This window comes from Ruditapes philippinarum, unplaced genomic scaffold, assembly GCF_026571515.1.
Source record: "Ruditapes philippinarum isolate M1 unplaced genomic scaffold, ASM2657151v2 ctg79_1_1_1_1, whole genome shotgun sequence".
NCBI classification, from domain to species: domain Eukaryota; kingdom Metazoa; phylum Mollusca; class Bivalvia; order Venerida; family Veneridae; genus Ruditapes; species Ruditapes philippinarum.
The window spans coordinates 410,482-426,900 of NW_026864538.1; the positions used below are offsets into that span (position 1 = coordinate 410,482).

The following is a 16,419-nucleotide window of genomic DNA, read 5'->3' on the forward strand; positions in this document are numbered from 1 at the left end:
GAATACTGACTGTAAACATAGGAAATTTGTAACTTTGATGTTTAAGGTATTGGAGGTGGGTTCAAACCGGTTGATGGATATATCAGTGACAAGCCTGATGGCATCAAATGTAAACCTGCTGGATATATCCGGTAACCCAGAGATGCAGGTGTCCTCCGTTGAGCTGAAAGGAATTAAGTAAGTTACTACAGCTGCATGTTTAATTGCTTAATTCATCATATCCAAGAATGATAATTGTAAGATTTAGAAATGAGTGGATGAGATTCATGTATTGTGTTAAATCATTTTAAAGTGATCATAATTATTTATTAGTAATATTTTAGGATGTATGCAGGGCTTTTTTCTGGCCCATTTATTAACCAAAATTTGGTAATGTTCCGAATGCCAAAAAGGATGTTTTTTTTTCCTAATGCCAAGGAGATAAATTACCAATTCAGGGAACAAAATATTATTGTTTAAAAATGTAATGATTGAGTGCACAACTTTCTTCATAAATCTAAGTACAACCTCTGAGAACTGTGTTAGGTAATCATTTTTTTTGCCTCAGGGGTCTTAAAGAGCATTGTTACTTTCACTCAAAAGCAATAGGTTAAGAGTTGTGATGCATTTTTGTGAAGTAAAATGTTTGTAAGATAACGTATTATATGGTCCTATGGATATAATCATTTTTCTTCATGAGCCATAAACTTCTCTCTACTTGATGACATTAAAGATCCTGTATGTTTTGTAATTGCGGTTGTATACCACTCTTACATGAAGTAATATATGTACAAATAATGTATATAATTATGCGAAAACAACAATTTTCAAACATTGAAGAATATGTAAAATATGTACTGCAAATATTTGTACAAATTAAATGTAATTATTTAATTATATGCATTCATTTCTTATTGGAAAATTTGACTTATAGAAAACAAATTTCTAATTACCTCCCTTTATTTACATGAAATATTAAATTCGGTAATATCTTTATAAATAATGCTTTTTGGAACTTACAATATTGATAAATCTTAATTTGAGCATCATATTTTTTATATAAAACCATAAAAAAATGTGTTACAGGATCTTTAAAGTACTACCATATTTTCAAATGAACACATTCATGGTTTAGAGAGTCTCATTCACTCATTTCTTAAGGCAATCTAATTGTACTTAAGACATTATTACCTGAATAAGCTTCTGCATATTTGCTACAGTTATCTATGTATCAATGCTAACTGTTGTTGATTTATATGTGTGTTATGTAATACCTGTGTGCATGGACTTGGCTCTGACCTGAAGGCTTAATGTTTGCATTTTGTTTTTAGTGCTGTATGACTTTTGTATTACTTATATGTAGATGAATTGACACTGCCAAAGAAGATTTTCTATTGGATATTGGACTTTACAGTCTGATTGACTTATCTGTAGTCCACTCAGTTGACTTTGTTGACAGTTTATAAAAGTCTGTCTAAGATCCACTTTTCAATTTATCCATTTCATGTAATTTGAAGCTAGCACAAGATCACTCACTGTTGTGGGTATGAATCCCATTGGGAACTTGGATTCTTTCATTTAAGGAATCATCCAGCTTGCTTCTGGAAGATTGGAGGTTTTACTTAGGTGCCTTGGCACTATATGACTTTCACAGTGCTAGCATGACTTGTAGTTTAAAAGAAATCAAGTTTTTATTAGATATCACGAAACTTTTTCCCTTACATGTAGGCCTTATGTGATGTCACATAGTGTTATTTCGATCTATCATCCTGGAAATGAATATCACCCTGTCAGTAATATTTTGCAATATTCCCCAGGGACGAATATTATATCTCTATAGACTTAAGAAAGTATTATATTCTAGTTCTCTCCCTTGATAAAAATCAATGATGAATGGCCCTTGAAGTACTAGTTCATAGCGGTGAAAAATAACATTAAAATGTTGGTTCGGTATAATCAAAAGATAGCACATATCTGTCTGGGCAATAGTGCATATAAGCAACCCTTGAATTGGAATAACGTCTGAGGCAGAGATGTCTTGGGTGGTATTTCATTTCAATGGTTGCTAATATGCACTGTATTACCCTGAGAGACATATGTAATATATATTATATTGTATTTTAAGGTTTTGTAATGTATAATTTATAGCAGTAAGTTAAACAATTGTTATACATATAAGTGACCATTTTCAGAGACTTTTTGATGCTTTTTAAAAGGGGTAGACAGATTTTTACTATGCATCTGAAATTTTTGCTGTATATAAAAAACTTTTTTGGGGATCTGTTTTTCCCTAATTTCCAAAGAGCTTGTGATGGTCTGCAGTTGCTTAAATTTTTTGGTAAACCCGTATTATATTACATATAAATAAAAAACTATATATTCTTAATTTTTTAAATATTAAAAGGGTTTTTTTAAAGTTTTTTGATTTTTTAAATTTTAGAAAAAAATTTTTTTTTATAAAATTCTGGTAAAAAGGTTATTTACAGGCACTTTGCTGTTTTAGCAACTGAAAATGGTGCAATAAAAACAAAACAAAAATGTTATATTATTAGTTATAAAGATTGTTGAAAGGTTATATGGCCCTATATGAACGGCTATTTGTAAATATAACCCGAGCTGCTAGGCGAGGGTTATATTGCAAATGACCTACATATATACGGCCATATAAACTGTCAACAATCTTTATAATGAATTTTTAATACAGCAAGCATCATTTTTAGAGGAATAAAGCGGGATTTTTTTATAAATCGACAGCAGCCATGTATATAAAACTATATAAACGTCACGATTATCCAATGAAAAGCAACGCTATATTAGATGTAATATGTAGGAATTTCAAAGACCATATGGTAATAAAATGTCTCTTATTTCATCCTTCACATCAAGTAATGCACAAAGTTAATCAGAATGTCTCTTGCAAATAGAAAATGCTTCAAATGCACATGATTTAATGATACTTTAATTGTGGTTAAGATAAAAAAAAAACACACTATAATAGCTCTAGTTGTTTATGCACTGGCCTACAAAAAGCCAATGAATAACTTTAAGACTTTTCTTACTCTTAGACAAGGTAACAAATACCAGTTGCTAGGACAGGGTTTAAAATTGGCATAATTTGAGATGCACTGTTAATTTATGAAGAATAAATTCCTGTGACACAGGAAACACACTGATTGAATCTCATTGGGTCATGGCAGTGAGTGTAAAAAATGTGTCAAAAATGTGCTGTGGAAGAAACACAGTTCTATAAGTGTAGTTTTGCTATAAAAAGTTGACATACTGTACTAGGGAGTACCAGTTAAATAGAAGATTTGTTACAGCTGTAAATTTATAATCTAACTGAAATCGAAATTTCTAAAACTATTTGTTCATCCATTTATTTACTTGGAGATATTAGTTGGTACTAATCCATGTTTGATAAACAGTTATGTACTGGAAGAGAATCCACTGGTTCAACGCTGGTTATATGTATAACCTTAAGTGTAATAATTTTGTGCAAACTGGTATTAATTACCAGACAAAATGACAAAGCAATTTATTTGCCCCTAAGTTTTGTAAATGTTTTGTTTTTATTACTTAAATGCCATGTGTAAAACAACATTTTTCTAATAGCTTCTTATTGACTTTTTGTGATTGATCATAACACTTTTTTGAATTAATTTAAGTGTTTTCATTTTAAAATAACTTAAATGTTTGTGTGAGTGATAGTTGTTATTCAGTAGATACCTAAATTAAATGTAAAAGTAATGTTTTTGAATGTTAACCTGATGATTTAATGTAAATAATTTGTTTAATAATTAACATACTACTAAGAAAACTGAGTATGAAAAATTATAAAATTACATTGTTTTTATTAGTTAACAAATCAAGCACTAAAAACCATGCACGAACACAGACAGTAAATTTATGTCTGTTTAAACCATTTTTGTAATTAATCAATTTCATTGTAGTCAAGTCACCTGAGAGAAAATCCAAATATTAAAAATAACATAATCTGTGAAAATTGTGATTTTCTTTACCAGAAGATGATCAAATACTTGATAATTAATTAGGTTTCCAAATCAAATGTTTGTAATTTACTTGAATTTTTTTTCAGTTATTTTGTATAATTCAATATTTAAGACTAATCCTTTCCAAATTGTTTAGGCTTTTAGTTATTATCTCTTATGTATGATTTATAGAAAATGTATCTTACATAAGTTATCTAATTTATCTTTTCTTTTTATGTTATAATAATCTTTTTCTTAAATATGTGTGAGCTTTTAGCTCAACCAGTTGCAGAAAAGTGGGGCTACAAAGATATATATACAGTTTCAAGCCAACATTTTTGGAAAGCTAATCATGTTTGGAAATTGAATATAGAAATAATTATCTTAGTGCTAGTTGAAATCTGTAAATTTCTGGACTTAAATTTGGAATATATTTATTTGATTGAGTGATATTGTTGTGGGGGCGTCTTTGACCGACGAGTGGTTAAGGTTGTTGACTTCAGACCACTTGCCTCCACTCCTGTAGGTTCGAGCCACGGAAGGGACATGATTTTTTCATGTGAGAAAGCTTTACAGATAGCTTACAGAACGTCAGTGTTTCTACTCAGGTGCCTGTTTATGTCTGAAATAACTCACAGGGGCACCTGAGGTCTCAACCTATAAAGCTGAAAAGTTGCCATGACCTTTCCTATGTTGGTGCGCTGTAAAACCCAATAAAAAATATATCAATTTTTGACCTTTTTAGCACTTTTTTAAAATTAGTTAATATCTATAAGACTATTATAATATTTCTGTTTTGTGATTGTGCTTTATATAATTACATTAAAATAAATGTTCCAGATATGATTATTTAATTATAAGCTGTTTGACAACAAAGTGCAGTTGTTTCTTTGATTTATTTAATTAAGATATGTTACTTTCAGAGAGGGGACAAGTTGGAAGAATTCATTTGAAGGCAACAAACCAGTAAGTCTTTTTTTGCTTTATAGATAATTTTAAGTATAAAATTTCTTGATTTTTATTAAATAAAAATGAATACGAGTATAAAACTTTTTAAAATTTATTTTTGTAGGAAAAGAAGAAAAGTTTGGTGGACATAAAGGGTCAAAACAGACCCCTCCTTCCCTGCGAATGCGGGTTTTTGATATCTAGATATCCGGGGCAAAGTGGCCTAAAAATCTGGCAAAAAATAAGTAATGGCATCTTAGATTTTACAAATTTATTAATTTATTGATTATTTGATAAAGACAAAACTATTTCACCAGCAAATGCAAATTGTCATTTTCGAAGAGCCACATTATTTACCTTTTAGTAACATTTCTGTCTTTATTATATAAGGGCCGACAGTATGAAGAAGAAAATTTATATTATTTTACAAATCTCTGGTTCTTTTTCTGTGTTCTTTAAACCTTAACTATACTATGTATATAAATCACTTTTTTGTTGCTTCTCTGTAGATAATGCATTTTTGTTTACACTCAAAATAAGCACTATTAGATATGTTATATGTTAGTCATAAGCTGATGTATAAAGAATATACATTCGAATACCTATAACAAACAAGTCTGTAATTTGTGCTATTATTATGTGATTGTTCTGAAAATTAAATGTGTCTATATTACATCTTTATTACAGATTGTCTGTGAGCATTATTAACAACCAAAGTCAAAAATCTGTTCAATGGAGAGAAGGCCTTTTCTTCTCTTTGATTGGAGAGGAAGATTGGGGACAAAAATTTTTTCCCCCTCGTTTTGTTTCTGTCAGGGGGAGAAAACAAATCCATAACAAGTCCCGAGTACCTCAAATATACATACTGGAAAATCATAGGAAAACTATAAAATATGAGTTGTTTTTTACCTTTTTCTTTAACCCCGTGCTTTTTTTCAATGGTCTTGTCTAGCTTCCATTTTTGGAACTGTTCATTATTAATTTTTGGGATATCAAGACAAAAATTTGATGTTAGTCTGATCAGAGTGTGTGGTTGTGCAGACTGGTCTCATGGTTCTATACTTACTGGTGGGCAAAGTCTTATCACTTTCGGTTCCAGCAATTAAAAATTTGATTTTTCTTAGTGTTCCTCTGTTCTAGCTATTTTATTTTGATAAATCTCCGATATATGGCTCTCAATATAACAATATAATACTTTTGATCAATGACAGCCCTAATAACTATGAATGAAGATATTGTAAGTTTATATTTAAAATTATATTACAGGAAGTTGAAATCAACAGGACAGAAGGTAGGAGCAGCAGGTGCAATATGTCACCTTCATAAATCTGTTACAGGAAACGGTCAGTACATTCTCAATGTTGCCAATGTGGGTGATGTGGAGGTAGTTATCAGTAGACGTGGAGAAGCCACGGTACTCAGTAAACTATTCAATGTATCTCACAACAAGGAGGAGATGGAGAGAATATGTAAATCAGGTGGCATTGTTACTGAGGTGAGCTTTTTTATTATTTGATCAAATAAAACAAATTTACAAAGATTGTTACAAATAAAATTATCCATCATATGTTGGTGGAAATTTGTTTACAACAGTAACTGTTGGAATTGTTTAAACATTTTGACACAGTAACACAATAAGTTAAGATATTTACATCATTTTGTAACAGAGATATCTATTTAAAAAACCACAAGAAACTACAAATTTAAAAAAATAAAAACTGCATTTGTCTACATGTATCTTTTTGAGTAATAATTTATGTTTTGTACAAATTTACAAATTTGCAAGTTTTGTTTTTTGTAAAAGGTTCTGTGTAAAATTATTTAAAAAAGATTCTTTTTATAACTCTGCTCAAAAAAAGAATTTTTTGTTTTTTTAAATTTGAAAACCCCCTGACCAAAAACAATTTTTTATAATATATTTTCCCTTTAAACTAATAATTAAAATTTCCAATACTTTTGTAATAAATTTCGGGTTTAAAAAAGAAAAGGGGAACAAAAAATACAGGGATTTGGGCTCTAGATTTTTTTCCCCTATTTTCCCGACCCCCATTTTACCACGAAAACCTTTCAGCCAATGCCCAAAAACTCATCTTTAAATTGCCAATAAAGGTTTGTGGAATTTACTGTCATACAAAAACTTTTTGAACGAAAAAATTAAAACCCCTGACCTTTTTGGGGCCAGAAAAAGAAACTTAAAGACCTTCTCAGGGTTATCTTTCACAAGAAAATATTGGTGTTCTAGTGATACGAATGATGTTATCACAGGATGAAAGGAATAGGATGAGAAAAATGCTGCAGGACCAATTTGAGAATGAGCAAAAATTATTGGCTGAACTCAGAGTGAGAGACATTGAAAGAGAAGAACAAAGAAAGAGAGCTGAACTAGAGGAACAAAACGAAGCTGTACCTATGGATATTGTGAAGTTGAAAGGTGGAAAAAAGAGAAAACAAGTTGATAGAGTGTTTAGTAATAGTCCTGATGATGAAGAGGAGAATGTTGATGAGCAGGATGGTGTTAAGATAAGACCATTGCCTAGGCAGCTTAACAATGACAAGGAAGATCTCACTACCAACTGGGAGATAATGCTACAGAGGCGACTGACAGAGGAAGTGAAGGATAAAGAACTCATTCATGCAATGCGTGTTCAGGAGTATGACCCATATTTTCCATCTATTGATTCTGATGAAAACTGGTCAACTACAACTCAATTAAAGGGTCAAGTTAAAGAAAGAACTGTTACTTTACCTCCAAATAAGGATTTTGGACATTTCAGCACAGCACCATCCAAGATGCCACCACCTCCGCCTCATTTACCGAGACGGCAAATTATACCTGAGGCTTCGCAAATTTCAACAGAATCTTTAGAGTTTAAGAGAGAACTGAAACACCCATTGAATGTTGACAGAGATGCAATTCTATTTCACAATATGCAACTTTCAAGACATAAAAATCACAACATGAGTTCACATAGTATAGATTCCATACAGTCAGACCCTGCCTATGCTTCAGTGAAAGAAATGATGAAAGATAAAAAATCCTCTTCTCACAGTATTGAGGTACTCCTTCATGGACCTACAGCTCAACGTGCTAAAACTGAATCATACGGAGGCTCTCATAAATTCCCAAAGCAAGAAGTTGAAATTCCAAAAAGAAACCCCCAGGTAGACTCATGTCCAACTGACATGAATGACAGGCTTAAAATGCTGGAACAGAAAGGGTTCTTACCAACAGAAAATGAAAAAGCAAATATTACGAAGGATTCTGTTGATCATAAAGAAGTAGTTACTGTCGAAGACATTGAAAGAAATTTTTGCCAAAGCAATGAATCATGTGATAGTGTAAACACCCTAACTAATGAAGTAGACATATCAGATTGTGAGAGGCAGGATATAATCTCAGACTATGAAACAATAATTGATGTAGCTTCACACCGTAAACATACCCAAGAGAACAATGATGAAATCATGATCGTTGGTGAGATATATAGTGCTAATGGACATACTAGCGGTATAAGAGAAAATGAGCATCTGAATTGGTGGAATAGTAGAAAGAGTAACAGTGCTGAGGGACTGCAGGAAAAGGAGAAGAACAAAGATGAAGATTTGACAGAACTATATGCAACTGTTAGAAAAGTGAAAAAGCAGAAAGACATAAATAATGAAAATAACGCAGTTGCTGTTGCAACAGAATCCGGAGATAAAATGAGTAAAGCTGAGAAAACAAATAATCTTTTGCAACATGATATTGCAGACCATCATTCAAATGATATTTCTAAAGTTGAAGAAGTAAACGAGTCTGTTACAGAAATGAAAGTGGATTCTTGCTCACCCGTAAGTAATATCAGTACTCCACCTGCTGTTCCAAAGAAAGTGCACTTAGAAGAAACAGAAGATATAAAAGATACTATTACAAAGTCACATTCGGGAACTAAATCACCAAGTGCTAATAAGAAACCAGCAACAAAAGTTGTTGGTTTGCAAAGAAATTCACAAGATGTGAGGCATAAGGACGCTTCTTATGTGGCACGTTATCAAGGCAAAGCAAACTTTGTTCAACAACAACGGCAAAAGTTTACGAAATCCCCATTGACTATATCAGATACAGACACTGACCACAATAAACAAGTGAAAGATGATAAAAATGAACATCGAGTGATACGGTCAAAATCTCCAGTGTCATTTAAAAGTTCTTGTGAAGAGAAACAATCATCGCATCAATCAAATGGAACTGTTGAAAATACAAAAAATGAAAATACAAAAGCACATTCAACTAAAACCACAAGAGCGCCTGTTCCAGGAAGTAAAATACCTTTCAATCATTCTCCAAATGAGGATGGTTTTCAAGATGAAAGCGAACAAAAAAAAGGGTCACCTCCACCAGAAACCTCCAGACCCCAAAAAAACACCCCTCCAATGCAAGGCCTGACTTTAAAATTTCCAAATTTCTATCAAAAAAAAGGTTCGAAATTTGATTGCATACAAAAAGGTTTCCCGGGCCAACAAAAAGTTATTAAAAAAATCACCCCAAAAACAGCACCAACTCCCCGGGCCAAAAGTCCAGAAACTACCAGGGAAAACAAAAACTGCAACCAAACAAAAGGAAATCATAAACCCTTAATTATATGTTTCCCCATGAAAATTTGAAAAAATTTCTTATCAGTTAAAAAAACAAAACAGGCTAAAAAATAAAAGGGTGCCTTTTAACCATTGAAAATTTGACATCTTTATCACCTTATTCCCAAAAAATTTAAATGAAATTTAACGTTGCAAAGGGGACTATCAAAACAAGGTCGTTTACGTTGATGTTTATGCGAAAAACAAAAACATGCTAGCTAACACAATAACAAATGAAAATATCACAAACTTCTATCTGACAATAACACGAACACGACTCGTTTATTCCGCCACTTTTGAATCAATTTCTGAACGTCCATTGTATGTGCATACAAAGCATTATAAAACAAAATTTTACTGCATTTCTAGTGATGCGCTTTTCACGTGATAACGAAAATGTATAATATGCTCATTTAGAATTAAGCAATGCAAGGTCTGAATGCTAATATAGATATCAAAATTATGAATTAGTAATTGTCCCCCGCCTTTTCGAAGAAAAAAGGGGGATATAGTAATAGGCTCCGTCCGTCTGTCCGTCTGTCTGTCCGTCCGTCCGTCTGTCCGTCCGTCACCTTTCGTGTCCCGGTTTCCCTAAAATTGGGCATTTATTGAAGGAAACTGGGAAAAAAAATTTGGGACAAAGTCTTTTTTATAATAAAAACATTTGGGATTGCAAAAACCCGACCCTAACTCCAAAGGTTTAAGGGCAACCCCTTGCTCATTCAAGGGCAACCCTTTCTATTTTATGGGATATTTTCGTGCCGGGCCATAAATTTCTTTTCTTGAAGGGGTTTTTGGGAAATACTTGCCCCAATTGTTTTACAAAATGAGATGATGTGTCATGCGCAAAAAACCGGTCACCCACCCCCAAGGGCAAGGTCCCCTTGGGGGTCAAAATTTTCATAGCTATTACGGGGATATTTTGGGGTCCGGGCCCCTAAAATTTTTCATTTATAAAAAAGGGAAACTGAAATAATTTCAAAATTTTTGGGGGTTTATAATAAGTCGATGTGTCATGCCAACAACCAGACCCCTACCTCCAGGGTCAAGGTCGCACTTGACTATTCAAGGTCAACATTGTCTATTTGATGGTATACGTTGTGTCTGGTCCATAACTTTCTTATCCTTGAAGGTATTTTGTAAAATACTTGCCACAATTGTTCACTATAATGAGACGATGTGTAATGTGCAACAACCGGTCATCTACCTCCAAAGGTGAAGGTCACACTTGGAGGTCAAAGATTAACATAGTCTATTACAGGGTATATATTTTGGTGTCCAGTCCATAACTTTTTTTATAGATCAAAGTATTTGTAAATACTTGCCACAAATAGTCACTATAATAAGACAATGTGTCATGCGCAACATCTGCATCCCTACCTCCCAAGTTCAAGGTCACACTTAGAGGTCAAAAAGATAACGTATTCTGTTTTAGGGTATATTTTGTACTTCTTCAGGATTTTGAAATAACTAGGCACAAATAGTCACAATAATAAGAACAATATGTCAGGTACAACACCTGCACCCCTACCTCCAAGGTCAATATCACACTAGAGGTCAAAAGTTAACAGAGTCTGTTATATGTGGTTTATTTTGTGTCCCGTCTTATAACTTCTTCAATAGATCAAGGGATTTTGAAAAATACTTGCCACAAATAGTCACAATGATAAGATGATATGTCATGCATAACACATGTGTCCCTACCTCCAAGGTCACACATAGAGGTCAAACATTTACATACTCTGTAATAGGGTATATTTTTGTGTCCAGTCCATAACCTGGAATTTTAAAAATACTTTGCACAAATAATCAACAATGAATAAGATGATATTTCAGGCGCAAAACATGGGTCCCTACCTCCAAGGTCACAGAGGTCAAAGATTGACATAGTATGTTATAGGGTATATTTTGTGTCCGATCTATAACTTCTACATAGTTCAAGGGATGTTGAAAATACTTGACACAAATAGTAATATTAATTAGATGATATGTCATGCACAACACCTGCACCCCTACCTCCAATGTCAAGGTCACCATTAGAGGTAAAAGGTTAACATGATAGAATTTTACATTCCGTGTTACATTTTACTAGTATTTCTTTAATAAATTCATTGTTGCATTTGCAGATATAGCATTTATTATAATTTTGGAGTGAAAGTCCTGACATCCATACCTCAATCTTTTGAAATAGCACAATTTTATGCTTCATATAAAACTTCCCCGAGGCGGGGGACGTTGGTAACTCTGTTACAAATTCTTGTTATTATAGACATTTAATTTAACTTAAAGGATAAGGGTATAAACTTCCGTATTTGTAGGTTTAAACTATATAAAAATCATTTATTCATTGAGGTTGGAAATTGTAAAGAATGAGTATAAAGAGTATTTTTTGCTGTGTGGGCTAAATTTAAATATATACATTTATACATAAGAGTCGGTCAGGTTTAATGTTTTTGTGTGAAATTGAAATTAATTTACCATTATGATATTTAAATTTTAACAAAAATGTTTTATGCAATTTATTATTAAAAAACACACTTATATTTTATTATCAGTTTACTTTTAATTGCTTCATTTTTTAAGTATATGACATTTTACCATACTTTATTTGTATAACATATTCCTGTATGATACTGTTTATTGTTTATATAAATGAAGTTTGATAGCAACAGATAAAGTGAACTGTTCGAGCCGCCCAAGTTCTATACTGGTGACAGGGACAAGTAACTTTCGCCTAACATTTTATGAAAACAAAGGGTTTTTCTTTAATTTAATTCTAAAACAACCAATAAAATCTTAAATTTTTATCTAAAAGTCATTTAAACTTGAATTGAACTACAAAGGATTCTTGTAAGCAGTTAACATGTGTATGGATAAATGCAACATGTGATGTGATTATAAATTTGTTGAATTGTATTGGCATCAAACATTTTTTGTATCATTTTAAATTTGATTTTCAGATTTATAAACACTTCATTGCTTTATGTGAACGTTTTATATGTTAACCATTTGAAGTAAAAATTATTTTTCACATTTATATAAGTAGTATGTATACAATGAAGATAAATTTTATTTTATGAGTTTTAAGAAATCTATTTACACAATCTAAATGTTTTAAACAATTGAATGTGTGCTGGCACACATATTGTATATGTTCATGCAATGTTGTAGCGTTTTGTATTATTTGTTTCAAAGGAAACTCCCATATGTAGTCTGAATATGACCTATTTTTGTTGTAGTGAAATGCATTCTTAAAGATCTTGCATGAGTTGTTGTTATATATATTGATGAAGCAAGTTCAGGAAAATGTTATTAAGCGAACCTCTGGCGATATTGATTACATTTTTTTCATGGACGAGTTTCATAAAAGATATATCAAATGACAACTTGTGTCGGATTCTTTTTATCACATGACTTAATTTAACACTAACAACCCATTTACAACTTTACTTTCTTTGATAAACAGAGGCTTAACATAGAAAAAATGTTCCGTCATAATACCCGTGTGTAAAACAATTAAATACGTCATGGTTATATAACATGAAAACAAGGGAAGTCATGCGATAAACATATATTTCATTTGGATAGGCCTGGGATTCTGTTTGCTAATGTCTTGTTTTCCTGTGCATGTTTTTATGTTTGCAATTTCCTTAAAATACTTGTATGTGAAAAAAGAGTTTCATGTTTATATATCATCTGTTCAAGGTTATAATTATATATGTTTCATGACACGCCAAATAGTAGGCTCTTTTATCGATTTCTATTGTAATGATTTGATAATTTTTGTAAGTGTGTATACATGTATTTGTTTAACATTGACGAAAGTCCCTTTTTGATTGTGCCTTTGTGCTGCTATGTATACAACTGTCTATTGTATGTATAAACATAAAGAGAGCTGTGCAATATATAATAAAATTGTATCATGTTACATTCTTTTTCTCTTTTTAAACATTTGAATGTTTTTGTTTGAATGAAGAAATTAGGAAGTTGGAATCACACCAGTGTCTTTGTGTTCTTTCATGTGAAGGAGCTTTCCGGCTAGCTTACGGAACATCGGTGGTTCTACTCAAGAGCTTGTTTGTGCGGAGGGACACCTCTGAGGTCTTCCTCCCCCAGTTTAAACTGAAAACTCGTCATATAACTGTAACTGTGTGAACCCAGCAAAAAAATAAATTATAAAGTTATAAATTCATTAAAGACCCAAAAATGAAATGTTTTAATTTAGGATTAACGAACAAATCACTTGCTGAAAAAATGAAGCTTACTTATGGGGATTCTAGCATTTGCTAAAATCAGCCAGAAGCTTTGATTCATCTGTTCAATGACAGTGAAATAATAATTTTATCTGCAACTTCAGTCGTATATAACAAATAATGTAGTCTGAATTTTAATGATTGGACTACTTCAGATATATCATTTGGTAATACAGAATTAGATATTGTCATATATAAGATACTATTACGGGCGAAGTAATTTTTATATTATAGTAAAATAGAAAAAAAGGCTTGGACTGGAAACTTTTAAGTCACAAATTATAGCCAATATTATCAGTTTTCAATCAGAAGAAAAAACATAAGAAAATCTAGTCGTATGAAAATATATTTTAGGCAATCGAGAGATCACATGAATCAAATTCACACATGTACTTGTATCAGTAACACAAATCACATATACTGTTCATTTACATCTTTTGCATGTGAGCATAATCGAAACTATACAAACATTGTATAAGAAACGCCAATATTATATATTTAAGTCATCTATATTGTTTGGTTTTATTAACCTGTCAATTACATACTGATTACACGGTCGATGCACACCTTATTTTAATCTTCGGTAGATGTTCGGTAAGTTCCGTGAGATGTACGCTGTTCGATGGAATTAAATTTAATTTGTATCTCTAAACTAAGTGTACTCAGCGTTATAGCGCAATAGGGTACATCACAAGTTTATAATCTAAGTGCCACACATGTTTTAAGTTCGAGGCCGCGTTGGTCCATGTTTTTTTCTTATTAATACTTTCAACATTATTGAATCTATATATGATTATTTTATGTTGTTCTTTTTTTATTATGTTTTACTTAATTTTGTTATGTATATACTCTTTTTAAGTAACATGTTTTTTAGCTCGACTATTCGATAAGAATAAGTAGAGCTATTGCAGTCACCCGAGCGTCGGCGTCGGCGTCGGCGTAACCACTTATGTTAAAGTTTTTGTAATAGTTCAAATATTTTCAAAGTCCATAGACATATGGCTTTGAAACTTTGCACACTTGTTCACCATCATGACCCCAACCTGTAGACAGGAGGAGGTAACTCTATCAAGCATTTTGACAGAATTATGCCCCTTTTTCGACTTAGAATTTACGTTAAAGTTTTTGTAATAGTTCAAATATTTTCAAAGTCCATTGATATATGGCTTTGAAACTTTGCACACTTGTTCACCATCATGACCCCAACCTGGAAACAGGAGGAGGTAACTCTATCAAGCATTTTGACAGAATTATGCCCCTTTTTCGACTTAGAATTTACGTTAAAGTTTTTGTAATAGTTCAAATATTTTCAAAGTCCATTGACATACGGCTTTGAAACTTTGCACACTTGTTCACCATCATGACCCCAACCTGTAAACAGGAGACAGTAACTCTATCAAGCATTTTGACAGAATTATGCCCCTTTTTCGACTTAGAATTTAAGTTAAAGTTTTTGTAATAGTTCAAATATTTTCAAAGTCCATTGACATACGGCTTTGAAACTTTGCACACTTGTTCAACATCATGACCCCAACCTGTAAACAGGAGGAGGTAACTCTATCAAGCATTTTGACAGAATTATGCCCCTTTTTCGACTTAGAATTTACGTTAAAGTTTTTGTAATAGTTCAAATATTTTCAAAGTCCATTGACATATGGCTTTGAAACTTTACACACTTGTTCAACATCATGACCCCAACCTGGAAACAGGAAGAGGTAACTCTATCAAGCATTTTGACAGAATTATGCCCCTTTTTCGACTTAGAATTTACGTTAAAGTTTTTGTAATAGTTCAAATATTTTCAAAGTCCATTGACATATGGCTTTAAAACTTTGCACACTTATTCACCATCATGACCCCAACCTGTAAACAGGAGGAGGTAACTCTATCAAGCATTTTGACAGAATGATGCCCCTTTTTTCGACTTAGAATTTAAGTTAAAGTTTTTGTAATAGTTCAAATATTTTCAAAGTCCATTGACATACGGCTTTGAAACTTTGCACACTTGTTCACCACCATGACCCCAACCTGTAAATAGGAGGAGGTAACTCTATCAAGCATTTTTTTTACTATCAAGCACTAAGAATAGTCGAGCGTTGCTGTCCTACCGACAGCTCTTGTTAAGAATTCATGTTTAAAATTTAAACGGATAAAAATCAAAAATGTCTTTTCAATGCCGTAAAACACACTCCAATTCTGTTCCATTAAAATATACTGCAAAAATAAAAAAATGGCAACAGTAAGGATCGAACCACAGACCTCTCAATTATCAGGCATTCTCTTTACCGACTGTCCTATTGTGAATTAACGAAAACCTTCACATTAAGCTGGCGTGACTTTCAATCCATGACTAATATACTCCACATTAATTCTCGTAAACTACACGGACCAAACCGAAGTTGGATCGAATATTTAAATGAGTCCTATAATGTATTCATAATTGACAGGTCAATAAAATCAGACTATAACTCACATCAAAAATTGTTTCGATTATCCATTTGTGATCATAATAATTACTACACGAGTAACATTCACCATTAGGCAAATTTTAAATTTTAAAATTTAATATAAACATATCAATCAATATATTATATTATATCATAACTTTGTAAGTTCTTTAATTGGGATAGATGTAT

At 32.1% G+C, this 16,419-nt stretch overlaps 1 protein-coding gene across 1 annotated transcript in view; it reads left to right on the forward strand.

Moving 5' to 3' along the window:
• Positions 1-12,498, forward strand: part of LOC132725995 (uncharacterized) — a 36,031-nt gene extending 23,533 nt beyond the window's left edge. Inside the window, exons 13-17 of the mRNA XM_060711225.1 lie at positions 47-178; positions 2,105-2,109; positions 6,183-6,411; positions 7,125-9,375; positions 12,491-12,498. Of these exons, the coding sequence (XP_060567208.1) occupies positions 47-178; positions 2,105-2,109; positions 6,183-6,411; positions 7,125-9,375; positions 12,491-12,498 (2,625 nt within the window). The remainder of the gene's footprint in view (positions 1-46; positions 179-2,104; positions 2,110-6,182; positions 6,412-7,124; positions 9,376-12,490) is intronic.
• The last annotated feature ends 3,921 nt before the right edge of the window (positions 12,499-16,419 follow it).